Source organism: Parus major, chromosome 3, assembly GCF_001522545.3.
Source record: "Parus major isolate Abel chromosome 3, Parus_major1.1, whole genome shotgun sequence".
Classification (NCBI taxonomy): domain Eukaryota; kingdom Metazoa; phylum Chordata; class Aves; order Passeriformes; family Paridae; genus Parus; species Parus major.
Window position 1 is genome coordinate 33,632,154 of NC_031770.1, and position 26,834 is coordinate 33,658,987.

A 26,834-nucleotide genomic window follows, 5' to 3' on the forward strand; every position below is an offset into this window, starting at 1 on the left:
CGGCGGCGTCCCCGCACAAGCGGAACCTGTACTACTTCTCGTACCCGCTCTTCGCCGCCTTCGCCCTGCTCCGCTTCGTCGCCTTCCAGCTCGGGCTGCTCTTCGCCTGGCTCTGCGAGCGCCTCTCCCGCGGCGCTCTCATGGCCGCCAAGGGCAGCAGGGCCGGGGCCGGCGACGCGCCCGAGCCCGGCGGGGCGCCCGAGACGGTGCGGGCGTGCCACAAGCGGGCCTTCGAGTGCATCTCCATGGCTCTGCGCATCGATGAGGACGAGACAGGTAGGGAGGGAGTGCCCGCGGCCGCCCCGGGGTGTGGGGAGGGGGGGCGGGAAGGCCCTGTGCCGTGGAACCGCTTTCAGCTGAGAGCAAACAAAACCCTCTCATGAGAGAAATGCGGACTGCGGACGGTGTGTGCGGGGCTTGTGCCGAGCTGTGTCCGCATGCGGTGGCGGTGCTTTGGTCCCCGGCCGGGTACGTCCCTGCCGCAACCCCGCAGGTGCGGGTTGGATCACAAAGCTGCGCCTCGGGCTCGTTCCCCTTGCAATACAAGTGCTGGTATTTTTCCCCCAAAACTTAAGAGTTTTTGCCGCGGAGGTCTGAGTGAGGCGATTAAAAATTGCAGGCGGCTGTGTCACTGTAACTAGCCTTCACTAAGCCAGCCGGACAACAAAAGCAGCAAGGACAATAATGAGGGTGCATCCTATAATGCCCTGCCTGACAAATGATGAGTGCTGAAGCGAGGCTTCGGGTTACTTGGCCCTCGGAATGCCCATTTGGAATGCTGTGACTTTTAAGGAAAGAAATACTTGTATTTTGGTAGTTTCTTAAAAAATGTTTTTCTTAAACTGTTAGACATACATGCTCTTTAAGAACCTACCACTGTGTGATGAGAAGACCTTAAGAAGGTTTAATAAAAGGTTTAAGGTTCAATAAAATAAAACGGAGGAACGAGGAATTTCTTTTTAGTTTTTTTGTAAAGAGTTAAAACAACTCAACCGAACAAAACACTTGACACTGAATTTAACCGTTTATTCTGAATACAGCAGCATAATTCTGTCAGCATGCAAAAGGTAGGCCTCGCTATGCTGGTTTTTAAAATTTTCTGGAAAAGTCAGAATGCTTCATTCTAAACTTTCAGCTGAGCTTTAATGAAACTGCTATCCTAGAGGAGGAGATTAAAAATCTAGGAGTAGGCCTTCAATAGAAGCTGCATGCTGAGAGCACCATAAAAGCGTGGGATGTGTCCTCCTTTGCGTTGACAGTTCGGGAGTGGCAGTGATATGCTCTGGGAGAGAAAAAAAATAAACCTTCACTGTGTTTTGCAAGGTTAGTTCAGCACAGATGTGCAGCGAGAGAGTGCTGAGGGTCATAGGAGCAAAGCATGAAAGAAGGTAACTGAGAGCTTCGGTGTTGTTGGTGATTGCTCCATGAGGAGTAGCAAAGTCTTCCCTTGTCAGACACCTGTTCCACTGTTGTGACCTTTAACTGTTGGTGGTTTGGAGGGTAAGCCCTTAAATACAGTTTTAATCATGGACTTGCTCTGTAGGTATCTTTAGAGTGATCCCACATGAATTGGCAGCACAGGCCATACATTTATTAAGATGATCTTCACTGCTAATATGAGCAGTTGCACAACTGTTACAGTCCTGCAACTGCAATATGCATTCCACTGAGAAAGAACTCACTTTAGTACATCTATGTACTTTAGTACATTGATTTGTTATTTGCTTATCTGATTTTGCCAGAATACTTGTCTATCTTTGAAAATTTTTTTATCTGTAAACAAGCTTTTTATAGCTTCAAAGAGAAAACTGTATGTTAGATGTGGTGTGTAAAATGGTTGGAATTTCTGAATTGTCTAATAGCCTGTTAGTTATGGGGCATTTTTGCTGTTGTGGGAGCTATGCATACTTCAGTAATTTTGATAGTACTTCTGTTAATTTTTTATGCTTCTGAATTAGTGAGGCAATTATTCTTATTCTGGTATTTTCACAATTAAGCTTAATAACTTTTCCTAAGAAGGCACATGTGGTGTGTTGACCCCTGCAAGAAGTTAAGCATCTACACAGCTGCTTGTTTACTCTTCTCAGTGGGACAGGGCAGAGCATAGGAGAAGCAGAAGTGAGGCGGAGGGGGGGGGAAAGGTGAGAAATGTTTCCAAGCAAAGATTGCCTTGGAAGACAGCCCTCATCCAGTTATTCATCTACCCAGGTTTTTATTGATGAGCATTATATTGTATGATGCAGAATATTCCATTGGGTCAGCCATCCTGTCAGTGCCCTCTCCTAAGTTCCTGTGCACCCTCAGCCTGCTCACGGGGGATCTAGATGGGAAAAAGAAAACCTTGAGGTTGTGCTGTTCAACAATACTCAAAACATTTCCGTGTTATCAACTGTTTTAGTCACAAATCCAAAAGACAGTGCCATTGGGTCTGTTTGAGGAAAATGAGCTCCATTCTGCCAGAGCCAATATCAAATCAGCAGCTTCCAAGGAGAGTGACATTTATTGTATTTTTCATGTCTTAATCACTGAGAACTAGTCAACCATTCAGTGTGGATTTGGAGCACAACCTTTGCAAACAGCTTGGTGTGGTGTTGTGCTTTAAAACTTTCTCCTGTTAAAAGCTGGAAGTGAAATTTTAATGATGACCTTGGCATTTTTGCAGCTGCCCCTAAGAATAACAAAGCAGTTTAGGGTTTGTTAGTGGAGGTGGCTGGAATCATCTCAAACCAGATTTTATTTGGGTATAATCAGTATTAGATTTATGATTTACACTGCAGTCAAAACTGCTTCTGTGGGTGGAAGGAAGAAGAAGCATAAAGTCTAAAGATATGATTGAAGTCACTCACCTTGAGTGATTTAATTTACCTAGCTTTGTCCTTAACAGTCAGCATATATGAGGCTGGTGAACGAAGGGTGGTAATGAAATGATTCCCAATGTGTGTTGTGTTCATGACTATAGGCAGGTCTGTGGTTTGTAGTGGTGAGAAAAGCATGAAATTAATTATCTGTGCAGGGGAGCTTGCCAAATATTATTATTAAGAGATTTTTATTTTTTTTTAATCTGAAGAGGAGCAAGAGAAAACTCAGAAGAGGATTCTAGAAATGCATTGAAATATTTTTACTAACACTGAAATTTGCTATAAAATAGGTTTGGGACTGAAGTTATCAAAAGATTGGAGTGTATAAGCACACAGCCAATGGTAACTGGCACTAGGGATAGTTTTGTGAAACATTATGTCATCTGAAACTAGAGTAATGGTATCTGAACTTCTATTTAGTTGTTCTTTCAATAGTATCTTGTTAATGCTGATCAGGTTTTAAGGTCTAATACCTAATCTGTTTTATTCCTCTGTGGAAATGCATGCTTAGTGTGATATAATTATGTTGTAAAAGTATTCCATGTGCAGGTAAATATATTTTTAATGTAGAGAATTTATAGAAAGGGAAGAATATGAAGCAGATAGGTCTTCAGGGGCTGACTTCCAGTCACGGTGTCACATAGCTCAGGTCAGGCATAGGCATGTTCATGGTTGTGTTTGCTGTAATATTCCATTCAGGACGTGGTTGGTACAGAGGTGTGCTCTAATTCGAGCTGTGCTTCAGGTGAGAGCTGACACACACCTGTAATACATAACAGCATGTTTCATAACAGCATGAACAAAGACAAATGAACTGCAGTTGCAAAATTTAACCAGAGGAGAAGTCTCCTCTCTCGTGTAGTGTCTTAGACTTGTTGCTTTTTTCCTTGAGTTTCTGTGTTTTCTAGTGTTATTTTGGTTGTCATTAGTGTTATTATTGGCTATCACTGGAAGATTAAGAGGCACATCTCTAGTTGATGTTCCAGAAGTAAAAACTGTTAATTTCACCATTTCTCCTGAGAGTGAATATGTGTAGGTGAGCTTTTTTATTTTTTTTTTTTCTTGGGGTGTGGGGAGGAGGAGATTGATTTCTTTAAGGCAGATGAAGAATTATTCTTAAAACAGGCAAAAGTGATTTGAGGCTGGTATAGTACCTGGTTTTGCTTATTTGATATTTAAGTAGATGTAAAGTTGACAGTGTCCCTTTAAGACTTTCTTTAAATCACAGGATTTTGCTCAAATCTCTGTTCCTCTCTCTTACTTGTTTATGCAACATTATATAGAACCTCAGCTTTATTTTAATTTATTAAAATAAATTAAATTATTAATTTATTTTGCTTTATTTATTAGTGCTATTCCTAAGCTTGAATTCATTCAAGAAAATAATGGGCTCGCTTCCTTTTTAAGCAGGACAAAAGGAACAAGCTGTTGAATGGTATAAGAAAGGAATTGAAGAACTGGAAAAAGGAATAGCTGTCTTAGTAATTGGTCAAGGTAAGCCAGTTTTGAGTTTTGTGGAACTGATTGTGGTTTATGGCCTCTTTGAAGTGAGAAATCAATATTACTAAATATGGTAGGGGCTAGGAGCTGTTTGCTATATGAATTATTTCATAAGGATTTTTCTTATTCCTGATTTTGCTGTAGGTAAACACTGGTCCATTTCTCTGTTCCACCTTAATATTCTGGTCTATACCACATGCAAATCTTGCTCCAAATATTTTCAGACTCTGCAAAATCATAAGGAGTTCATGAACACTGTTAAGTAAACACATGATTTCTTATATAATGGGAGTGCCAAAATACTGAGTTTTGATTTGATTTGCTGAAGTTGACAGTTCATGTTCTCACTTATGCAGAATTTTGTATTGCCTTCAGTATAATCTAAAAAGAAACCCCTCAATTTGGAATGGCCTGACGTTGTGTTTCTGAATAACTTAGGCCAAAATAACTGAATATTTCCAAAAAAGGAAGAAAGCCATCTCTCTGTGTGGAATAATTTTAACCTTTAGTGTAGAAGTAGGTATGTATCATAGAAATACAGGTGTAGTGAAGGACTTCCTGACAATTTCTGTCCTCAAAATAATATAATAATAATAATAACACCCCAAATCACTTGCCCCAAACCTAAACCTTTAAGTGTTTTTGCAGACTTTCATTTTGTTCCTCACCTGTGTTTAGAAGCATATGGTGATCTTACTTAGGGGCAATACCAGTGACATTTGATAGTACCTGTATAAATTGCACAGTTAAAAAAAAAGCTTGACTTGAACAGACAACATTTCTTTGGAAGTGGTGATGTTAATGTCTAATTCTGTGTGTTTTAAAATGTAAAGGGACACAGTCAACTGAATTTAAATCTGTTAATTTTGCCAAAAGGAATTATCTCAAATTGTACGTGCCTCTCAGTCACTTTTCAAGCTTTTTAAAAATCTTTTTTTTATTTGATTTCTGTTCAGAGAAATGCAGAGACAAGGGGCATATTAGACCAGCATGAAATGTTAGACAGTATGCAAAGCAGTGTTTGGATTCCCATCACTCTATAAGCACTATTGTAAAGCACATAGTGTCAACTAACTTTAAATTCTTGATTAAATAGGAAGCTTTAGAGTTCTTTTCATTAGTTTTGTAACAAAGTTCCATAGTGGAGGGGATAAATAAGGAGTGGGAGGAGGAAGTTGGAAGGCTGGGTATCAGTATTGTAGTACTTAATTTACCAAATTGTGTTTTAACATGGATTTTTCTTTGTAAGGTGATCAGTGTGAACGGGCTCGACGTCTCCAATCTAAAATGATGACAAATTTGGCAATGGCCAAGGATCGGTTGCAGCTTTTAGGTACCAGTTACAATTCATGACTTTGGAAAGTTTGTAATTATTTGCACAACTTCATTTAATGTATTCTTCTAAAATATTACTTGAATTTTTAAAGTGAAGGAGTCATTATCTTTATAGGGTCTCTCTAGTTTAATTTTTAGTTGATAGTAAGTGCTGTTGATGGATTTTGAAAATGGAATTTTATGACCCACTTTCACGTAAAAAAGTAAATGAGAAGCCTTTATATCATAGCACACTTGACTGATAAAATGAGGAAGTCTTGATTAACTCCTGATGGAGTTTGTTCAGGATTTTTCTGTTAGTACTGTGGTGAAATCTATGATATATTGCTGATCATGAGTGCCAAGTGTGCTTCCTGTAAGTGTAACTACTTCATAGTCTGTTGATTTTGCTGTCACTTACATTAACAATTTTCCTTATTATTAGCAAATGATAGTAATAATGATGATAATAATTTTTTAACGTCACGTAGACCATAAGGTTATGAAATTCTAATTTTCTTGATTCTTTTCTAGTAGTGTTCTATTTTAAAATTAGAAGGTAAGGTCACCTTTTTCAGAAGGATAGTGTTGTATAGTTTTAGCTTTATTAAAATTAGGTTTTATATATATGCTTTTAACAGAGTAAAGATCCTCCCATCAAACAACAGACCCATGGCTCTGTGTAGTGCATCCTCTAAATTTAAAACTTTGAAAATGCTTTCAGTTCAGTCAGTAAAATTAAAATAAGGATTATGTTTTTAATTGCTCTTTAAAGGTACACTAACAAATGTACTTGATTTTAACTTGCGTATCTCTTGCATATCCTCTCTTGCGTGGAGTTCTACTAACTCATTATTCTAGGAGCATGTAGAGCTGATGGGAAAACTTGGGCTCTTTTCTACTCTTTATGGTTCTGTGTTCCTAACTGGTGTTTGACAGGAAAGTTGAGACAATCCCAAGGAAGTGAGCCCCTTTTGTTTCCCTTGAGTTCCTGATGTCTTCAGTATTTTTTGAAAAAAATTGATGGGGACAGAAGGTGAAGGAGGCATCTGTCTTCTATGCTTTAATATGGGTGGTTTTTGGTACAGTTTTAGTATATGGAGAAAAGATATTTTCCACTTATTAGGGTTGAAGGCTGACTTCTAGATGTAATATGAACTGGGGAACAATAAAGTGCAAGTGATTACATGCTAACAATCTTTGATAAGGTATGGCTTGTTGCTCACATCCTAATGACAAGTAACTAGAATTTCTTCCTAGAAAAAAATTTGCTGTTTCTCAAAATTTGAAGTAACAGTGTTTGTATTTTGTGGGTAATGCTTCATCCTTGCTTGTATTACTGTAGTAGTGCTTGAAGTGTTGATAAGTTGCTTACTTGATGTGATCTGATTGAAAAGAAACAAAGGATAAAAGTCACAAAAACCCTTAAAGTTGAAGTACATTCATCTCTACTATCAGAATGTGTGATCACATGCTATTTGTTTGCTTCATTGAGAGTGCAGATTGAAAGGTAAACAGATAGAATAGTGTTCCATTATGTTAGTTGGTGTAATGTTTTATTTCATTTTTATTTTTAAATTATCAGTTTAGTACTTTATTCTGCCTAGATTCTTGTTAATTTTTACTGAGGATGTGCTTCATACAATGAACCTAAAAGTGAAATTTGGATAAAAAGGAGCAAGTGAAGTCATGTGCCTTTTAGAAACACAAAAATCTATGGTTTGGAGAGATATTTCAATGCCTTTATATCCCTACGAGTTTGATCATTAGGGTTCTATTTGAGTAACATTTTTATGTCATCTAACCAACTTTGAAGCATTGACAGCATCTTTTTTATTATTTTTGTTGGTCATTTTTTGTGGATTTATAGAAGTTTAAGGTAATCTAGAGTTGAATTCCATGTGCCATTCTAAACACAGTCTTAGCCTGTTACTTATAGTAACAGATATTTGAAAGTGTTTGTGTGGTGTAAAGATCCTTTTTTAGTTGAATTAAGTATGAGGCTCTTGAAGCTATTACAATTTAATGAAGTGACTTTTCCTATGAATTGAACTCATAAGAGTGTTTTTTCCTAGCTTTGTGGAATTTCTCCCTTTCTTAAGTCAGAAAAGGCAATAATAATTTCAGCATTAGCTGAAAGAATAAAACAAACCAGATGATATACCAAATATTTCATCCTGCTTGCTAGATGGAAATGTGATTGCAGAGTGCCTAACTCAAATGCCATCCAGTTAAGCAGGTTACATTGTTAGTACATAGAAAGTGAAAGTTAAATCATGCTGATTATCACTGTCCCTTGAGAAGTGCTCAGTGTTGTTGGGTTTTTGGGGTGTTTCTTTGTTGTTTTTGGTTTGTTTTTTTTTAAGGGCTGGTACATTAGTGTAAGTTTAAGTTGCATGACCCCACGGATGGAGGGACTGGTGAGAGTGTGATGTCTGATCACACCCAGATGTTACCACTGTGTCATCACACCATCACACTATCACACCATTGAGGACTTTTAATGTTGGAAGAGGATGCAGCTACTCACTATAGATGATGGGTTTTCTACTTTGAGCCCTGTTTTCATCCTGAGTCTAAATTTTGTGTTTTACTCTGTTTAAAGCAGTACTGTGACATAGTCTGAAAGCTGAAGTGACTGCTGTGTGTTTCAGGTCACCTCAAGGGGACTTGATCGCTTGACAGTCCATTGACAATATTGGGTTGTGCTGGCTGTCAGGGGACTTGAAAGTTCTTCCATTTGATGTGGTGGTGGCCCCTCATTTTGACATGGTTTAGGATGTGTTAGTTGTGTGTTTAAACCTTGCTTTGGTGGTCTTCACACACTAGGTCTCTCCTGGATGATTGATCACCCATGTTAGAGTAATTAAATTTGATGCATTTAGAGTGACAGGAGGGTATTTGTTTTCTACAGTTGATACACAGAACTTGGCAGCTTGTTGTTCCTATGGCATGGTGATGTAGTGATGGCTGTAGTGGCCAGTGCAACACTATTCAGTTCTAGTGCTATTTATGTGTTTTACCTATCTGTGTTCTCTTACTTCAGAGAGACCTTCTGTAGGGGCACAGATTTCTGTCATGAGAAGTGCCTTCTTGTGTATATAGCATAGCTTCAGTATTTTGGTTGAAGGATATATGTGACACATAATTCAAATATCTGTCATCAGTATCCTGTTTGGAAGGTATTAATATTTCTATAATCTGCCTGTATAGATACGGTCTTCAGTGGACACCTTCTGGAATATTTCACTTTCTTGGAGGAGATGGTGCTTTTTGCTTTAGGCTTATGTTACCGGGTAGCATTTTTTTACTAGAAATTAGTTTTTTGAACTCAAGCTATAGTGTTGCCTAAATAAGGCAGTGGCTGCAGTGCTGTTTGTTTGGTAGGTTTATGTCAGCATTGTATCATCAATGGTATCAATGAAATATTGAATGAGAATCTGTAAACTTTGTCAGTGTCTAGAAAAATAGGGAGGAAGCATTTAAGTGGAAGATGATGGTATCCTATAATTCCCTGGAATAATATTTAAATGCTCAATTTAATTTATTTTTGATATTCCAGAGGATCCTACAGCTATCCTATTCCTAAGGAAAGGTGATATTTTGAAATTTTTTCAAATTTTGAAAGATTTGAAATTTTATGTGCAATACTAAAATGACATGTCAATAGGTAATGTGATGAGAGGACTCTGGATTGAAACTGGACAGCAGTTGGATTACATTTTTTCTTTTTTCTTTGGTTGTAGTTCTGGAGCTCCTGAATATGTGAAACTAGCTGAACATTGATAATTGTGGTAGAACCCCAGTGTCAAATTGTAGCATTGAAGCAAACAGCATTTCCTGTACAAGCCAACTGATGTTATTATGGTCGCTCACTAGAAAGTCATTTTTGTTAAGCCCAGAAATGTTCTCCAAAACTCATCTGATTATCTAATGCCTTAAAAGTCTATTAATACTAATTTTGTTTCCTAAGCTTCCTGTATGTTCTTTCCATTTGGGTTGCATGCGCTGGGCAGGGAGCAGACCATTCTGCTGCCTCCTTTGGTAGTGTTGTGTCCACTAGAGCAGTACAGTCTCTGCAGGCAGTCATACTAAAAGGACTTTGCTTACCCTTCTGGAGAGGAAAGCTTATGTGAGAGTAACTTCTTGGAAGTTGTAGAGCTTGTGGTTGTTCACAGGCTGTTTGTATATGACTGACATTTTTTTGTTTGACTCTTCAAAGCTTTCAATATATAATGAAGTAAACCTTGTGTACATGGACTAATCTTGAACCTTAGCTTTTCGTATTTGCCCGTGACTACCAAGTTTCCATTCTAAACCATATTTTGTTCAAGCTAAATGTTACTAAGCCATCACTTTAACTATGAGGTGTAAAGATACTATTCAGGAAATCTTAGCTGTGAGTGATCAGGAGCAGGAAGAGGAGGAAAGGAACAAAGCAGAAAGGTTAGAGAAAGGTATGTAACAGGTAAAGAAGCCTAAGGAAGTGCTCGTGCTTGTTGGTTGTACCAGCTGCAGGCTGTGAACGGCACTTCTTCTTCCAGCCAGGTTATTTATGATCTTGATTGTGTACATTTTCAGTGAAATTTGTCTGCCTTTGCAATATATGCTTTCATATTACCAGAGGACATCACTTCTCTACTTGGCATCTCTTTTCTTCTAGCTTCTTGGTAGTGTTGTCGCTTGTGGGGGGGAGCAGAAGGAAGAAAAACGGGAGGGAGAGAGCGAGCTTGATAGTGTATATGCCTTGCATCCTTATGGACCGTGGTTGGTTTTTAAAACAGGAGGAGTGTGTGTGAAACAAAGGTGGGAGAGGGAGTAAAGGGCCCAAAAAGTACAGCCTAGAGGTTTTTAAGTGCAGTGGTAAAAGCCGGAGTGGTAGCTGGACTATAGAGAACAAGTCGTCCTTAACTTTTCTTTTGTGTTGGCAGCCTTACACCTCTTTGACTTATGGTTAGGCTGTTTTTCATTACTTCTTAATCTCCTTCTCCTTAATCTTCAGCTTTATAAATATTGTATTCAATATTTACATGATGTTTCTGAACTTAATCTTCCTAAAGAAGACAATTTGCATGACAACTTTATTGACTTCATTTCAAGGCAATTAAATATGTAAATAGAGATCTCAAAAGACATTATTGTAATGTGTATATGGTGTTCTGCTGGAAGTTTGAAGGTTTCTGTAAAATGCTACTACTGGCTGTTACCACTTAAGTGGAACATTTATTGTGCAGAGAAGTGAGGACGCCGTGCACCTGGTCAAAAGTAACACCTTGAGGTGGACTTTCAAAATGTGTTACAAGCATAAATATTTATTAAATTAAATTGAGTTAATCCTGAACATTGTTTTTGAGAGGTAACTGCAATCACTAGACTGGAAAGATTATTGTAATTAACTCAGCCATAAAGGATGGGTTTTAAAGCTGTTTTCAGTCATGCTCATACTAACAGAATTTTTTTACACACTTGCTGAATGTATAGAATAGATAGAAATATTCCTTTTATCTTGAACTATAACAAAGCCAAACTTGACATTTCTGTGTTCAACATACATAAATTTTCTTGGTTCATTTTTGGTTTTTGTTTGTTTATTTTGTCCTTTTTCCTCCCTCCCCCTCTGTTCTACTATGTAGAGAAGCTGCAGGCAGTTTTGCAAATTTCCAAGCCGCAAATGGAGGTCTATAATGACAGTACTAACCTGGCATGCCGCAATGGACATCTCCAGTCAGGTGGGTTTGGTTTTACCAGCACCTATTGAGGGGATGTCTCTCAGTTCCTGGTGTATTACAAGGCAAAATAATGCAATGCTATATTCTGGCCCCACCAGCTTTAAAATAAAATGATTTATATTTCTGTTTTTAAAGACTTTGTATAAAATACATTCCATCCTTTCCATGGCTTTGACAACACTGTTTTATTTTGTAGTATTCAGTTTTCTCTTGCAATGACTGTCCTAGAATCCAAATCTATTTACTAAGGCAACACTTTAGAAAGTATTTCTTATGTAATATTCTTCAAGGAATTACATTAAACCTGTTATAGAAAGTGTCAGTGTTGGATATATAGGTTATATGTTGTACCTCCGTTAATTAGCTCTTCCTTTATGATATTGTGAACATCCATTAAGCAACTTTGAATTTCAGGGGGTTTTTACATCAAGAAAGTGATGCTCAATCGAAATGAGGGGGGAATGAAAGCAGCTCTTGCATTTTGTCAAAGAACATTATTTTAATCCTTTCCCAGAAGACTGAGACAAACTTACTAAAATAGCACTAAAATAATAAACAGTAATTTTTGTCCATAAACGAGGTGTAAAGTTGTGGAAGTCTGAGAATTACCCAAAGTACTGAATGTTTGCAGCTGTGGGATCCCTGATACAGTACCATGAAAGTCAGGGTGTTAACAGGCATCTGGGTTTCTTAAATGGCTGGTGCCTATGCTCTTGTGCTTGCTTTTTCTATCTTTTTGGGGTGTGGGGCAAGGGAGACTTTTTTGTAAGAACATAATAGTAATACACCCTTTTCTTAAAAGCATTGTAAGAAGGTGGTTATGCTTCTCTCTGCTAATCATCTTGCTGCTGTTCTTCCTTTATACATGTAAAACAGTATTTTCATATGGATAGCTCTAATAATTTAAAAACACAAAGGATATGACAGAATTTCTTATAAAGCTACAAAATCAGTTTGCAGGCTACTTCGGATAAGAGAACTGTTATCTCTACCTGAGAAGGTAGAGGTTCTTCAGAGGTACTGAGCCACAGGGCTCTGGCATAAGCTTAGCTTAGTCTGTGGACAGTATTACCTGCCCTGTTGCCTAATCAGGTTGGGCTTTTTAAAAGTTCTGGATTTTATGATATATGAAACATGGTCATTCTTAGTTTTAACATAGTGTCTTTTTGCCCATCATTTGATCTAAAATCACATGGCTTTCTTTTGTTTGCCTTTAAAGGCCAAAGTCTCTACAGATGTTTTTGCTTTATCATTTTGTGTAAGATTCTATTCTCACTGCTATGTTGTATGCTTTTTGTATTCCAGTGTTACTGATTTGAGATTCTTTGTTCTCTCAATATAGTATTTGTGTCAGCCTTTATGACCAATTTACTTGATTCTAATGCAAATGAATACCTATCTTCTGTCTTCAGCATTTGTGGTTTCCAAACTTTCATGAATAGCTAGAGATTTTTCTCGAAAGTTTATCTTCCAGATTCATACTGAGGTTTTTCAAGGCCTCGTAGCAGTACTGTCACCTGCCCTTCAGTTGCAGAGGGCTATGCAGTAACTTGTCTAAAGAGTAGTAACAAGTAGCTTTGACCCAAACCTTTACTTGGAAATAATATTAGTTTAATATTCATCATTCTTCTACTCATAGCAGTCTTAAATTAAATTTAAATGACTTACCTATATTTTTTCCCCTCAAACGTGCTTGTTTTCCTTTCTACTGTGGATTGTTGTTTTCTTTTTTTTTTTTTTTTTAAACAAACTAGGGAAGGAGATTATACCAGTCTTGCCAAAGGCAGAGTTTGAGTTTTATGAACTCATTTAGTAGTCATACAGTACTTAGAGTATTATAATTCCATTGTATACCATTTTACACGTACATCTCAGCATGATGGATGGCCAGAGAAAGCATTACATTTCTGTTACCTCAACATGAATACTGTGCAGCTAGCTAGTATTTTATCTCAGTTTTCACATGGAGGGAGTTGCTGGCCTGTCTTTAATAGTAGGCATATATTGGCAATGTTTGTCATGGTGCGAAAGTTCTGTTTTTAATACTGAACTTTTCAAAGGAGCTCCCCAAGTAGAAGAACAGGTAGCAATAAGATTGTTTTTAATGGCATAATTTGACAAAAGCAGATTTCTGACTGGTGTGGCTCTGTCAGTTGAGAAAGGAGAGCAGCTGTAATTCCTGGCTTGTATAGCTGTGCTACCATTGAAAACATGCAGCATTTCCTTCTTAGTTGCTGGAGCTTTCTCTTAAGTAGCTTTTATTACTTGCATCTACCTATTTGAAAAATCTGAATTGTATTTTTGAAGAATTACAATTTTGGGGGCTATTGTGAATGCTGATCCTGCATAATGACCAGTCTTGCAATTGCTGCAAGTTTAAAGCAACAATTTAAAGTTTCTTGGTTTTTTTGGGTTTTTTTAAATGAAACTACATACATAAAGACAATTTTAGACTGGTGGATTTTTCTTCCAACTTGGTGTCCAGAGACCATGTACAATAACTTGTTTTAGTCCCTTTATATTACTTATCAATAGGCATATGTAGGGAATTTTTGAGGAATATTCCCTGATGATTTTTAAGATGGCACGACTAAAGGCTGGAAATTGTTCTGCGGTACTGGAATTGCTGCTGTTAATTTGAATTTAGACTTTCTTTTGGATGCCTAAGAAGTTAGAGACTAGTAGAAGCGAGTTTATTGACATGTGACTGGTTTAAATGCAGAAAAGAAACTGGGTTTGCTTTTTAGAAATATAAAGGATGTTGTTATATTAAATAAATGAGCTACCGCTGCTTAATTTTAAGATTGTTTTTGCATTTCCAGGTTTTTAATATAATCAAGCTTCTCTTAGATTTATTCAAACGTATTTGTACTTTGTCTTTATTAAAACGTATCCATATTATAGAATATACACTTTTAACGTTTCTCTCTGTAAAGGAGTCAGAAATTGGGCACCTGTGTCTGCAGCTTATCACACTTTAACCAAGAGAAAACCCCAGACAAAATTTTGCTACTTGCTTGTTTGTAATTTGTGTTGTGTGTGTATTTGGGTGGCTGATTAAAATTATAGGGATGCTTTCAGGACCAGACAGCTATTATGTCTGTGTAATCCAGTGGTGTTAGCCTGGAGCTATAAAGTAAATTATTCTGTCCAGAATTAGAGAGTAAAATCAAACTGATAAAACATCTATTACTGTCCTGTAAGTATATATGAAGCAGACAGTTGAACTGTTTGTTGTTTCAAATACAGTTGAAAAAATTCCATGGTGTCTCTTTGTGATTAGAATATGTTTTAGGTATTTTCTTATTGTTTTAAACTGAACAGTGAAACATTTGGCAAAAGGTTGCTGGAGATATTGTGAAGGCTTTATTGAATAATTTGCTATGTATTTCCAGTTTTCCGGTAGATAACAAATAAAAGTGAGTAAGAAATGTGTTTGGGGGTTTTGCATTTGTCATGGCAAAATATTTATCTTGTATAATGGAGTGGTAGGAGCTATCTGACATATATGTGATGTTAACTAAAATACCTTATGCTTTAGAAATAGATAAACTTTAGATAAACTGTAATGCTGAACAATTTGATAACATTTTTATTTGTTACTTCAATGAAAATTTGTATAAAAAATGAAGCTTCCCTCTGGAATTGATATTCAACAAACAACTACATTCATGAGCTCTTCACCAGAGCTTCTTTATGTGCTACCCATCAGGACTGACAACAAAACTTGGAAACTTACCAGTCTTGAGTCCTGGAGGTGCAGTTAGACTAAATCATAATTTGTATTAAACCTTGTTTCTTTTCCCTTCTTTCCTTCCTTCTGTTTTTAGCATCCTGAAATGCTCCTTACCTGTGCAATTTTATGATCCTTAAAATTGCAGTATCTGTGTATTGTTCTCAATGTGTGGGAGTAATTCTGGGAGAGTGAGGTAATTGAGTAGCATGTTAAGGTGAAGGACATGGAGAAAAACTAATTTAGGTTTTTGAAGCCTTCCCATGTTGACTTCAAGCCAGGTGTGCAAATGAGGTTGAGGTAGGCTAAAAAAAAGCCAACCAAACTGAGTGCCACCTTTTGATTAAACTGGACTCAGTCAAAGTGCTGAGTAGCTAGATGTGTTAATAGATTCATATGCTGCTTTTTGAACTTGAAAGTTGCTAAGTATGCCTAATTTTAAAGAGTTTTTGACTTGGAAATTCCTGTGCAGGAATGACTAAGTAAATCTATCCAGGTCTGGAGTTGTGTGTGATTCAGTCAGTAACCAGTTTTGGTGTGTTTTTTTCTTTGGTTTTTTTTGGTGGGGTTTTTTTTTGGTTTTTTGTGTGTGTTTATTTGTTTTGTGGGGGTTTTTTTTTTTTGGTTTTTTGTTGATTGGTTTTGTTTTGTTATTTTGGTTTTTTTTCTTGTTTTGTTTTGATTGTTTGTTGATTTGTTTTCAACAAGAAACATACTGCAGGTAAATATGCTTAATTATATTATTCAAGTTGCCTTGTTTCTTACATATTGATACATCTGCATTATGCTTTGTGACCCCTGCAGAGTTTCTGTAACTAAAAAGGGGTAGATTTGTGACTTCAGAAACTTTTTCACTGAATTGTTAAGGATACTTGCAGACCATGTAGAGATTTGGTTCTGGTAGCATATTTAAAGACGCTGAGAATGTAGGAGTAATTAATTGATACTTCCATGATACTGTTTGACTGAAGTGTTCTTTGAGTTTTTTTAACTAAACATTTAAAATTGAGGCTTTTTACTTAAAGTATTTTTCATTGAACTGCAGTGTTGTAAGTTAAAAATTCTTCATAGAGTCATGAATTTCCTTAAAAATCAAAGTTCTTTTCCTTAAGACCTAGCACGTCAAATTGAGTTGAAAGTTTCTACAGTCTTAGTGAAGACAATTGTAGCTGAAATCTATTTTGAGCTTCCTTACCTTTGATGCCCTATTTCTCTTGCCTAATCAAAAGACTCCTTAAGCCTTTTAAAAGGATATAAAATTAGACAGTATTTATAGTTTCCATCACATTCAACAGTACTGTACTAGACAGTTTCCAGGAGTATATTCCCACCACAAAAAAATACCTAATCTAAAGCTATGCTCTAATCATTAACCAGCCTGACCAACTTGCCTGCTTGCTGTATCACCTTCTTACCTCTTAATCTCTGATTAGATGTTTTACACTTGCCATTTCTGGCCATTTCCTGCCAAGGAACTTTATTTTATCATATATCCCATATGGAGAACATAGACATCAAGCTCTATTTTGTTTACTCTGGACCAAAATGGCTTTTTGTAGTTTGATGACCTGTGGCCGGTATTTCAAGTTTATCTGTCACCTAATTTGAGACTTTCCTGCTTCACCATGGAGGTGAATAAGTAATGTGAGCGGAATGTCTGGTGATGTTTAAATATATTTTAAGACTTACTTTTTAATGTAGGAAGGTAAGCTGCTTCAGAGTTGTCCATGCAGAATTTCCTTACACCTAAAGATTCCTCAAGTGAAAGCAAGTTGAAAGAAAAAGCACCTGACAGTCACTTGCAAGTATAACTACTACTGTAATTTTTCCAGATTAAAATGCTTTGGTGAAGCTTCTGTGTGGCAGGTGCTAGATAATGTTAGCTGGCATCACTTAAAGAATCAATACTCTGAATCCAAAGGCTTGAAATTTGGGAGTTATTGTAATGATTGTTTTTAAGAGTTTTTGGGAAAGAAGACCGCAGACCACAAGCCAGAAGGCTTTGCATCATCTCTGACTTTCTAAGATGGCTAACTCAGGTTCATTTTGAGAGTTCCTAAAAATTAGAATTTTGACTGTAGGTGAAAGCAGCAGTCAATATGCCCTTAAAACACTAAACCTCTTTAGAAATGTCTATTATTCTTCTATAATGCAGTATTATATGTTTCAACAATTCTGTTTTCTAGTTGCAGTTAACTTCTAGTTAATGGTAAAAGCACGACTGCTGCAAATGTTCTCATGGCACTGGTTTTCTTTATAGAAAGTGGAGCAGTTCCAAAAAAGAAGGACCCCCTAACCCACACGAGTAATTCCCTTCCTCGTTCAAAGACTGTTGCAAAAACTGGATCCACAGGCCTTTCAGGTCACCACAGAACACCCAGCTACAGTGGGGTATCATCATCTGTGTCTAGACCAGCACCTAATCCTACGCCTTCAGCTCACAAGGTATAGTGAGGATACATATGGAAGTATACACTTGAAAAATCAAGTGTAGATTCCAGAAGCAGCTTTGGATTTTAATGCCTTAATTGCAGTATTGTAGCAGCAGAAAGTTTTGTGAAAAAACTGAAATTCCAGATTTTTTAGCTGGGCCTCTTGAGGTATGCTGCAGAATGGATTTTAGAAATGGGAGGGCATCAGGTGGGTGCATGGGCAAAAGGATTTTAAGTATGATCACAGTAATAAATACTACTTGTTTTTAAAATTGCATGGGAAGCTGAGTGAAGAATATCTAGAAGAAAAATAACTGTTACTTCTAGGATGTAAAGGATGGACTGAAAAATCTCTTACTCCAGAAGGACAATAATTTTCCCCCTACGTGTTCTTCTCTTCCAAGAGAAGAACATACATGCTCAGGTTGTTTTGCAACCACATTGAAAAGCAAATTATGGTTAGGCTGGGACTGAAACACAGAAGTAAGTCCTGTAGTAAGAATACAGAAAAATACTGCATTTCTGTTGACCCATGTTTTTCCCTTCCATCCTTTTTATCCAGTAAAGTAGAATAAAGAGCAGAATAGACTAAACATTACTGTTCTGTTAAAACACTGCTGCTGTAATATTATATGAAAACTTTAAAATGACCTGTTATCAAGTATGACAGCATTTGGAATTCTTGCTTATCTGTATTGAGAACCTAAGATGGTTTGTGACGCTTATTTCCAGACAATGCTCGGGGGAAATACTGTAGTTAAATAAATGAATTATCAAACAAAAAAACCTCAAATCAAAGACCCTTCACCACTGGAGCTGAAGATACTCTTATTTGTGGCTGACTAATATGGTAATACAATTTGTAGCAAAATACAGCGTTAGAATATTGGATATTTGTTAACATGCTGTTTTACTGGAACATATAAAATGTAGATCTTATTTTGTTTAACACTACTCTTTCAAAGTATTGATCTGGGGTTTTTTGGGGTTTTTTTCTTCCCCTCTCTCCAGGCTGCTCCTAAAAATAGCAGAACAAATAAACCTTCTACCCCTACAACTGCTCCTCGAAAAAAGAAAGACACTAAGATATTTAGAAATGTGGACAGCAATCTTGCTAATCTTATCCTAAATGAAGTTGTTGATAGGTAAGTATGAAGAAAAGTAGGCTTTTCAGTCCAGTAAATCAGTTTAGCATTAAGTACAATCTTGGACCACTTGGAATGAAATGAATACTTCTACTTTGTTGGGTTTTTTTGAGGATTTTTTGGATGGCAAAAGGATGTTTTAAAATACTTAAGAATTTAAATTGTTGATTTTCTCAAAAGGGTTCTGTATAAATAGTCAAATGCATTAAAATAGTCAGCTGCAGCTGAAAAAGAGTATCTCATTGTTAGACTAATTAGTATTCCATTTCTTTGTTAGTGGGCCAGCTGTCAAATTTGATGATATCGCAGGGCAGGAACTGGCTAAACAAGCTTTGCAAGAAATTGTTATCCTTCCTTCTCTTCGACCTGAGGTAAGTAACTGGGTATTGTTATCAATCTGTGACAGGATCAAAGAAATGTGCTGTGGCTCACAGATGAAATGATGATTCTTTAATCCTGTTTTTACTGATTGTGATTGTGATGCGTAGCTGTAGGGTCCTAACCATCTTGGAAAAGGAGAATATAGGATTCCTATATATGAAATTCCTTGTCTTCCGTTTAATCAATGTTGCAGCAAGAAAAAAACAGATACCCTGAAAGAACCCAAGCCCAAATCAAATCAGCAGACCACAACCCCCTAAAAAAAACCAACCAGAAAACCACAACACCCCCACAACCCTATAAAACAAACAAACAGCAAAAGCAAACAAACAGAATTTCTCACTGTTTGTCAGGCTGTCTGTTCCAGATAGCTATAGCTGTGTGTCCAGCTCTATATGGTCATAGGTAAAGGACAAAGCCCACAACTGGAAGAGTGAAGTGGGAGATGTGTATTGGTAAGTTAGGTCGTGACACTATCTGATTTGAAGAACATTTTTGTTATCGTGGTCATCCTCTCTGTGAGGATATTGGTTAAACCCTGAATAGTTTATTTACTGATGGAGAGGATGCAAAGAAGTGTAGTCAACAAACAAATACACTGAGATATGTGACATTTGAGGGCAGATTTTCTCTTTACCTGGCTGTATGGAAGTTGATCATTTAGGCTTTTATTTGTCATAGTTGGTACCTCAGCTACTGTGACTGCCTAGATTCCGGCCTTGGCTGCATACTACTGGAATTTTCTGAGCTACTTTTTAGGAAAAAATATATTGGTCATTTTCTAAAGCTGAACTTACTAAGAGTTGCAGTACTTTTGAGGAAATTGTGTGCAATGATTTCCTGCAGTGCTCTCATGAGAGCCCACCTATAGTGCTGTGTCCAGTTCTGGGGTCCCCAGCACAGGAAGGGCATGAACCTGTTGGAGCAAGTCCAGAGGAGGAACTGCTAGATGATCAGAGGGCTGGAACAACTCTCTTGTAAGGAAAGGGTGAGAATTTGGGTTGTTAAGCCTGGAGAGAGCTCCAGGCTGACCTTAATTACATTATTTCAGTACCCGAACGAGACCTAAAAGAAAACCGGTGAGGAACTGTTTACAATGGCAGGTAGTGACAGAACAAGGGAAAATTACTTCAAACTGAGAGTAGGTTTAGATTTGGATATTAGGAAGAAATTATTCATTGTGAGGATGATGAGACACTTGAACAGGTTGCCCAGAGAAATTGTGGATACCCCATCCTGTAGTTATCCAAAGCCAGATTGGAAGGGACTTTGAGCAGTGTGGTCTAATGGAAAATGTCCCTGCCCACGACAGGGAAGTTGGAAGTAGATAATCTTCAAAGTCCCTTCCAATCCAGGCCCACTTTATAATTCTGTGATTATTGAAGAAAAATTGCTGTTTGTATTTTCTGGTTTTTGTGGGTCCCATTTGTTACATAGACAGGTGACTGAAATTGCTTTGTGGTTTTCCCCTTAATGCTTAACTGGTTTTGAAGCAGCATAGGAAAGAAACCCTAAACCTGGCATAGTGTCACAGAAATATGAGTTGTAAGGAGAAAAAAACTTTGGCAACAAATATGTGTGCTCAGATATTGTTATGCAGAAGGAAGATGTCATTATAGCATCTCTGTTACTACAGTGCAGTAGTCTGTCAAGTGTGTTGTTCAGTTACACCAATACTGTGAGCTGGGTGGGAAGGACTTGGAGATGGGTGGCTTGGAGTAGCTTTTCCAGTACTGTGGTATCTTGGATAAAGTTGTTTCATATTACTGTAGCTAGCAATGGGCCTGATCTTGGTGTAGGTTGAGATGAAATAAGGGCAGAGAATCACATAAATTTTTAAACTTTCCTTGGAATTAGAGAGGGTTGGTTTTATTCTTTGTAAATGAACACAGTAGACATGGCAACTATAGGGGGATACTTTGTAAATTAACACTAGTTCAGTTTTAATCTTAACGAGTTTTGAATTAAAATTCATATTTAACAAGCCAATGGTATTTTTTGTAGGAGAGCAAAAGTTGAGGTACATAAGCAGGAAATACTGGCTGCAACCATTTCAGTGGTAAGATGGTAATGAAATGCTAGCAGTTAATTCAGACCATGTTTAGTATAATTAGCCTGTTAATAAAAACTTTGTGTGAAAAGCTTTGTGTACCTCAGTAATAAATATAAGTGCAGCTCAATTGTAGGTGATGATCAAGGTGAGGAGGAATTACAGATTTGATCTGGGCTATGTGAAAATGGTGGAAATCCCCAAAAATTATTTCAAACAAAAGAAGTCAGACAAAAAATGCACATGGTGGTATGCAGCATAGAAAGCAGAAACACTGGAGTGTTCACTCAGTGAATAGCTGGGTAACTACTTTTAGGGGTCAGAGTCAAGCACAAACAAAATGCTGTAGATGATGAAATAATAGAGAAAAGACATGTTGGTCAGTCAAGGCAAAAATAAAACACTGGTAATGGAGCTATTCGTTGTCATGGATATTGTGGAAAGAAATGCCTGCCGACAGTGTTCTTTACACATGGGATGTATATGAGATACCCTCCTGCTTGGTTATTGGAATTATTGCAAGCTGGAAGGGAGGGGTGAGTGTGAGACCAAAAGACATACTCTGAAACTTTTGAGGGAAGGGATGAAGACGAAGTGCTGGAGAAAAAAGGCAAGAGTAATAACTAAAAGTTAGGTATTCTCTGAGAGTTTGTAGACTTGCTACATATGATGTGCACAATTTTATAGACTAGGAAAGATGAATCTAGTTGAAAGTGAGAGAGAGGAGATTAATATCAGTAGCATAGAGAGAGTAGGTGTTTAAGTAATACTTCAAATCATTTTGTTGAAAGCTTGTCTTCTCAAGTTTCATTTCATAAGGAAAGATAAAGGAGTTCTTCCATATGGAATTAGTAAAAACACTGCTTTAGCTCTCCTACTGTACACCTGCATTACTCCCTTTTTAACTGGAATTGATGCTTTAGACTTGATAGGCTAGTGTGTCTTGTGGAAAGTGTTTTAAACTGCTTTCACAGTGCATCCAGGCACAGAACAATTACAACATAATTTAGCTGCTGTGTGGGAAACAATAGTGGTGTGCATTAGGTCAAGTTAGTGACAGTGTAGTTCTCTCAAAGCCTGTAGTGTTGTGGCACTCACTGCTACCGTTCCTATCAGTGCTAGCCAGCGTCCTCAGTCTTAAACCATTCTCTTACAAAGGTAAATCAACCTTTTATTCAAGTCTTTGATGGTAACTTATGATGATGTCCTTTTCAGTTATTTACAGGTCTGAGAGCTCCCGCACGTGGTTTATTGCTGTTTGGCCCGCCAGGAAATGGGAAGACAATGTTGGTGAGAAAATTACTTCATGATGAGTTGGTGGGCTTAAAATGTAACCCCAGGGGGTGACTTTCAGTTTGGGGCTTGGACTAATAAACCGTACATTCTTACAGACTGTGTATTAGAGAGTCATTTTATATATAAAAACACAAAATTGTTCTTAACTCTGAATTTTATGGAGGGAATTGCTAAACTATTCTCTCTTTAATTATTTTCATTATGACAAGTAATATTTTAAAACTTAAACCAGCATGTCCAGGTTTCATTTTCATAGAGAGCAAAAGGAAGTGGGTTAATTGTTTTGTACAGCAGTGATTAATCAGAAATCTGCTTTATATGAAGCATACTAGAAGTACCTTTTGGAAATGGGGAGGGAGAGCAGTATCAAAGAAAAGGGTTGTCTCACTTGCACACTGCTGTGCAAAGAATGTAAGGGCTGCCTAGCTGCAACTTTTTTCTCAGCCTGATGTGCTAGATCCAGGGAACTGGAGCGCCATGGCTGTGCATCAGCCAGGGAGCATCGAGTGTCCTGATGCAGCTGAGCCGGGCACATCGTCCTGATCACATGGTGTGGCTGCAGCTGCACACTCTGCTGACACTGGAGCTGGATCAGCTCTGAAGTGCAGGAGTGTGAATGTAGAGCAGCTCATGTAGGCTCATCTGTTATGTGTGACATACTGGAATATAATTGCTAATCACTAAAATTAGACTCTATAACCAGGGAATCATAATTTCTTGAATGTGGTGAAACTGTTAAAGAAGAGGGTACTCTGAATGAGCATTCCAGCTGATTATTTTCCCTAGCTTTTCTCTGAAAACAGCTTTTGCATAGATGAAGGAGGAGAAAAAACACCACAATTTTTATGTGATTTGATCCAACTGATGCCTTAAATTACCGCCCTAAGTTAGTTAAAATTGGCTTAAATGTCTATTCAGGATAAATTGAAAGGAAATGGAAACTTTTATTCTTCTGAAAGCAAGTTGTAGTTGGCTGTGGAGCTAATAGAATTAGAGAAGCCTATAGGAGTCTGGAAATTTCTCTATCGGTTTGAGTGCATAGCCATTCTCATTTGTAAGTGGCCTGGGCAGAAGTTTTCCATACCATTTTTACAAGGTGCTCCCTTTCAAAACTGTCCATCAGGACATGAGTAGTCATTACAGATGCAGAGAACTATCTTCAACATGATAGTTCGTAAAAGTACTTTGGTTTTTCCCCCTTTTCTAGGCCAAAGCAGTTGCTGCAGAATCAAATGCTACTTTCTTTAACATCAGCGCAGCGAGCCTGACTTCAAAATATGTAAGTAGTAGCTGGAAAATACAATGATTTGAAAACACCCATGCTTTAATTAGGGCTTAAGAAAGCCAGAGACTTCTGAGGAGTCCTTGGTGAACTGATAGGCTATAATGAAGGTAGTTTTTAAAAAGTGACTTGTGAACTAAAATTTTTGTTTTGTATTTGTGATAAGTCAATATCAAAGGTTATTTTCAGCTCAGCAGTGGCTCTGGCAGTAATGCAGATGACTGGTTGTGGGGTTTTTCATGTTTAAAATTGAATTAGTTGGGTCCCAGATCTCTTTCACTCTGATAATTTAGGCACCAAAAAATCTCTTGACATTTAACTCAGTTGTGAATTGTAAGAGAAGTTACAGTGTTTCTTTAAGGATGTAAACAGTACGGTTGTATGTACTGAAGCAGTGATAGTCTGAATATGTATAAATGGACTGAGTGTGGTTGGTTACCAGCAGGATTTTCTGTAGGTTTTTCTGTTAGCTGTCTTGTAAAAATTTTTAACCCCCTATAAAATCAGTTTATTGTTATTTTAGGTGGGTGAAGGAGAGAAACTGGTGCGTGCTCTATTTGCAGTAGCCCGAGAACTTCAACCTTCTATAATTTTTATTGGTAAGACCTTAGGTGTTAACTTTTATTTACTTTCTTAAATAATCTTACTTACCAAAGATTAGTAAGTAATTAACTATTGGAATAGTTGGGTAAACTTCTTTTGAGAATTCTGCAGCTCAGGACAACAGATATGACCTGCCAGCCAGTCAGTAGTTCATAAAAAGAATGTTGGATCATTGTTACATTATTTAGTTGGTGGTAATAATGGGAAGAGGTCTCAAAAAAGAAAAATACTGTACTGAATTCACTGATTAAGTCCATTAAACTTCAAACACATAAATGAATTTTGGTTGTCCTGAGTAGCAATTTGTCATCAGAAAGACTTTTTTTCTTGGTTTTTTTTCTTGGTTTTTTTTCTTGGTTTTTTTTCTTGGTTTTTTTTCTTGGTTTTTTTTCTTGGTTTTTTTTCTTGGTTTTTTTCCTTCTTTTTTTTTCCTTCTTTTTTTTTCCTTCTTTTTTTTTCTTCTTTTTTTTCTTCTTTTTTTTCCTTCTTTTTTTTCCTTCTTTTTTTTCCTTCTTTTTTTTCCTTCTTTTTTTTNTTTTTTTTCCTTCTTTTTTTTTCCTTCTTTTTTTTTTCCCTTTTTTTTTCCTCTCCTTTTTTTTTTCTTTTCCCCCTCTAATCTGTGCTTGGCCTTACCTATTCAAAGGCCAACACATCACGCAAGTTTTTAAACTTTGCTAAAAACTCTGTCTCCTAAAGAATAATGATCTGGTCTTTTAATGGAGCCCTATATTAGCAAAGGAGCTTAGGCAAATACAAAGACTTTGATGTATGTTTAATTAAGATGTATTTCTTTGTTTCTTAGATGAAGTTGATAGCCTTTTGTGTGAAAGACGAGAAGGTGAACATGATGCTAGCAGGCGTCTAAAAACAGAATTTTTAATAGAATTTGATGGTGTAAGTATTTAATCTTGGTGTGGTTTGATTTAGCTAAATTGGCTAATGTAGTGGGTGCCAGTACAACCTATAGGTGAATTACAAAGGGTTTGGCTGCTGGGGCTTAGCTCAGTCTCCCTCCCACCTCACCAAAATTGGCAAACAGCTTTTTTTAGTGGTTCTTCGTCTTCTACCTGCTCACTGTGTTATTCTTTATTCTGGAAGATGCAGTTTGGACTAAAAAGTAACCATCTGGAGATGAGCTTTAATGCTGTGTTGTAAGATTATGGACAGAAAAGAAAGGATAACAGATGGCAGTAGTAAAGGAGCTGTGAAGACAACTGCTCTTACAGGGCAAGAGGGACATTTGAGGGTCATGGAGAGTTGAATCCATGTTTGCAGTTGCATGGCTTAATGAATCACTTCTCTTTATTCTGGCAAAGCAAAACAAGATTAAATGGCTTTTAAATAGTTTTTGGTTTCAAAGGAATGTGTCACAAGAATACACCGTCAGGGGGTGAGACTTGACGGATGAGAGTTTCAAACAGACTAGTTTGGATTATATATATACATACATATATGTAGATATCTTACATATACATAGCTCTGACACATCAGAAAGATTCATTTCTGTGTTAGTACACCTTTCATTGAGCTAGTTTTTTTCTTGGCATCATCAGTTAGAGAAGACAGAATCCAGTAACAAGTATTTAATGGCATGAATGCAATATCCAGGAAGAGGAACTGGATTTCATAGTGGGACACACATACAAGAAAGTATCCGAATATTCTTCTGTCACATCACTGTTCTTGTATTGAATAATTTTAGTTTGTGTTCCATTAGCACAGTGGAATATTGCTACATTGGTGAGGCAATAATAATGAGGTACAGGAAGAGCAGATAACAAAATGGATGAACAGGGACAAATAATGCCGATATGGACAAATAAGACAGCGATATACTGAAATTATTGCACACACGTGCAGAGTTATGCCTTAAAATGGAAAAGGAAAAATAAGCATAGCACGAAATTTGCTGACTTAATATTTAAGGTGTGACTATGTCATACAGTATTTTTGGGGAACTTTTTGAACATGGCAGTGAACGTAGCAGTGAATCTAAACCTATGAAGAATTGAATGCTAAGCAAATAATTATGTCTCTGATAGCCCAATGTTTTGTCTGAAGTTTGGGAGCTCTAAGTCTCCGTATTCTTGTGTATAAAATGAGTGAATTGGGAAGGAAATTGCTGTGTCTTTTTGCTGTTATGATTATTTTATAGCCTACTTTGATTACTGGATTCATGCAAGGCCTGTGTTAGATGGATCTCTGTTCTGATTTTGTAGTTATGGCTATACTTTAAAGTTTTGATTCTCACCTTACCATCTTCAAAATGGTGTTTGGTATTAAAACTCCAAAACAGCAGAAAGTCTCTGGCTTTTTCAACATAATTATCTTCTGGTGACTAAACTTATGAGTGGCTTTTACAGTTTTATAGTCTTACTTTTTTCCAGAAAGACTTTTTTTTGTTTTTTTTCCCTACCTTTTCCCGGTTTGACTTCACATTTATCTGAGGAATATTTTAAACCTACTTTAATGGAAAAAAAAACCCAAAAAACAAAACATGTACATATATAT

General features: G+C 37.1%; 1 protein-coding gene across 4 annotated transcripts in view; it reads left to right on the forward strand.

Moving 5' to 3' along the window:
* The window catches only part of SPAST (spastin), a 39,700-nt gene that overhangs the window by 668 nt on the left and 12,198 nt on the right, over positions 1 to 26,834 (forward strand). The window contains exons 2-12 of one of the 4 annotated variants that reach the window (XM_033512612.1): positions 1 to 276; positions 4,266 to 4,352; positions 5,608 to 5,691; positions 11,306 to 11,401; positions 17,395 to 17,579; positions 18,578 to 18,711; positions 18,989 to 19,082; positions 22,358 to 22,432; positions 23,646 to 23,717; positions 24,244 to 24,319; positions 25,126 to 25,217. In XM_033512612.1, coding sequence (XP_033368503.1) covers positions 1 to 276; positions 4,266 to 4,352; positions 5,608 to 5,691; positions 11,306 to 11,401; positions 17,395 to 17,579; positions 18,578 to 18,711; positions 18,989 to 19,082; positions 22,358 to 22,432; positions 23,646 to 23,717; positions 24,244 to 24,319; positions 25,126 to 25,217 — 1,271 coding nt within the window. The remainder of the gene's footprint in view (positions 277 to 4,265; positions 4,353 to 5,607; positions 5,692 to 11,305; positions 11,402 to 17,394; positions 17,580 to 18,577; positions 18,712 to 18,988; positions 19,083 to 22,357; positions 22,433 to 23,645; positions 23,718 to 24,243; positions 24,320 to 25,125; positions 25,218 to 26,834) is intronic. The other 3 variants (XM_033512613.1, XM_033512614.1, XM_033512615.1) reach the window with 3 other exon arrangements.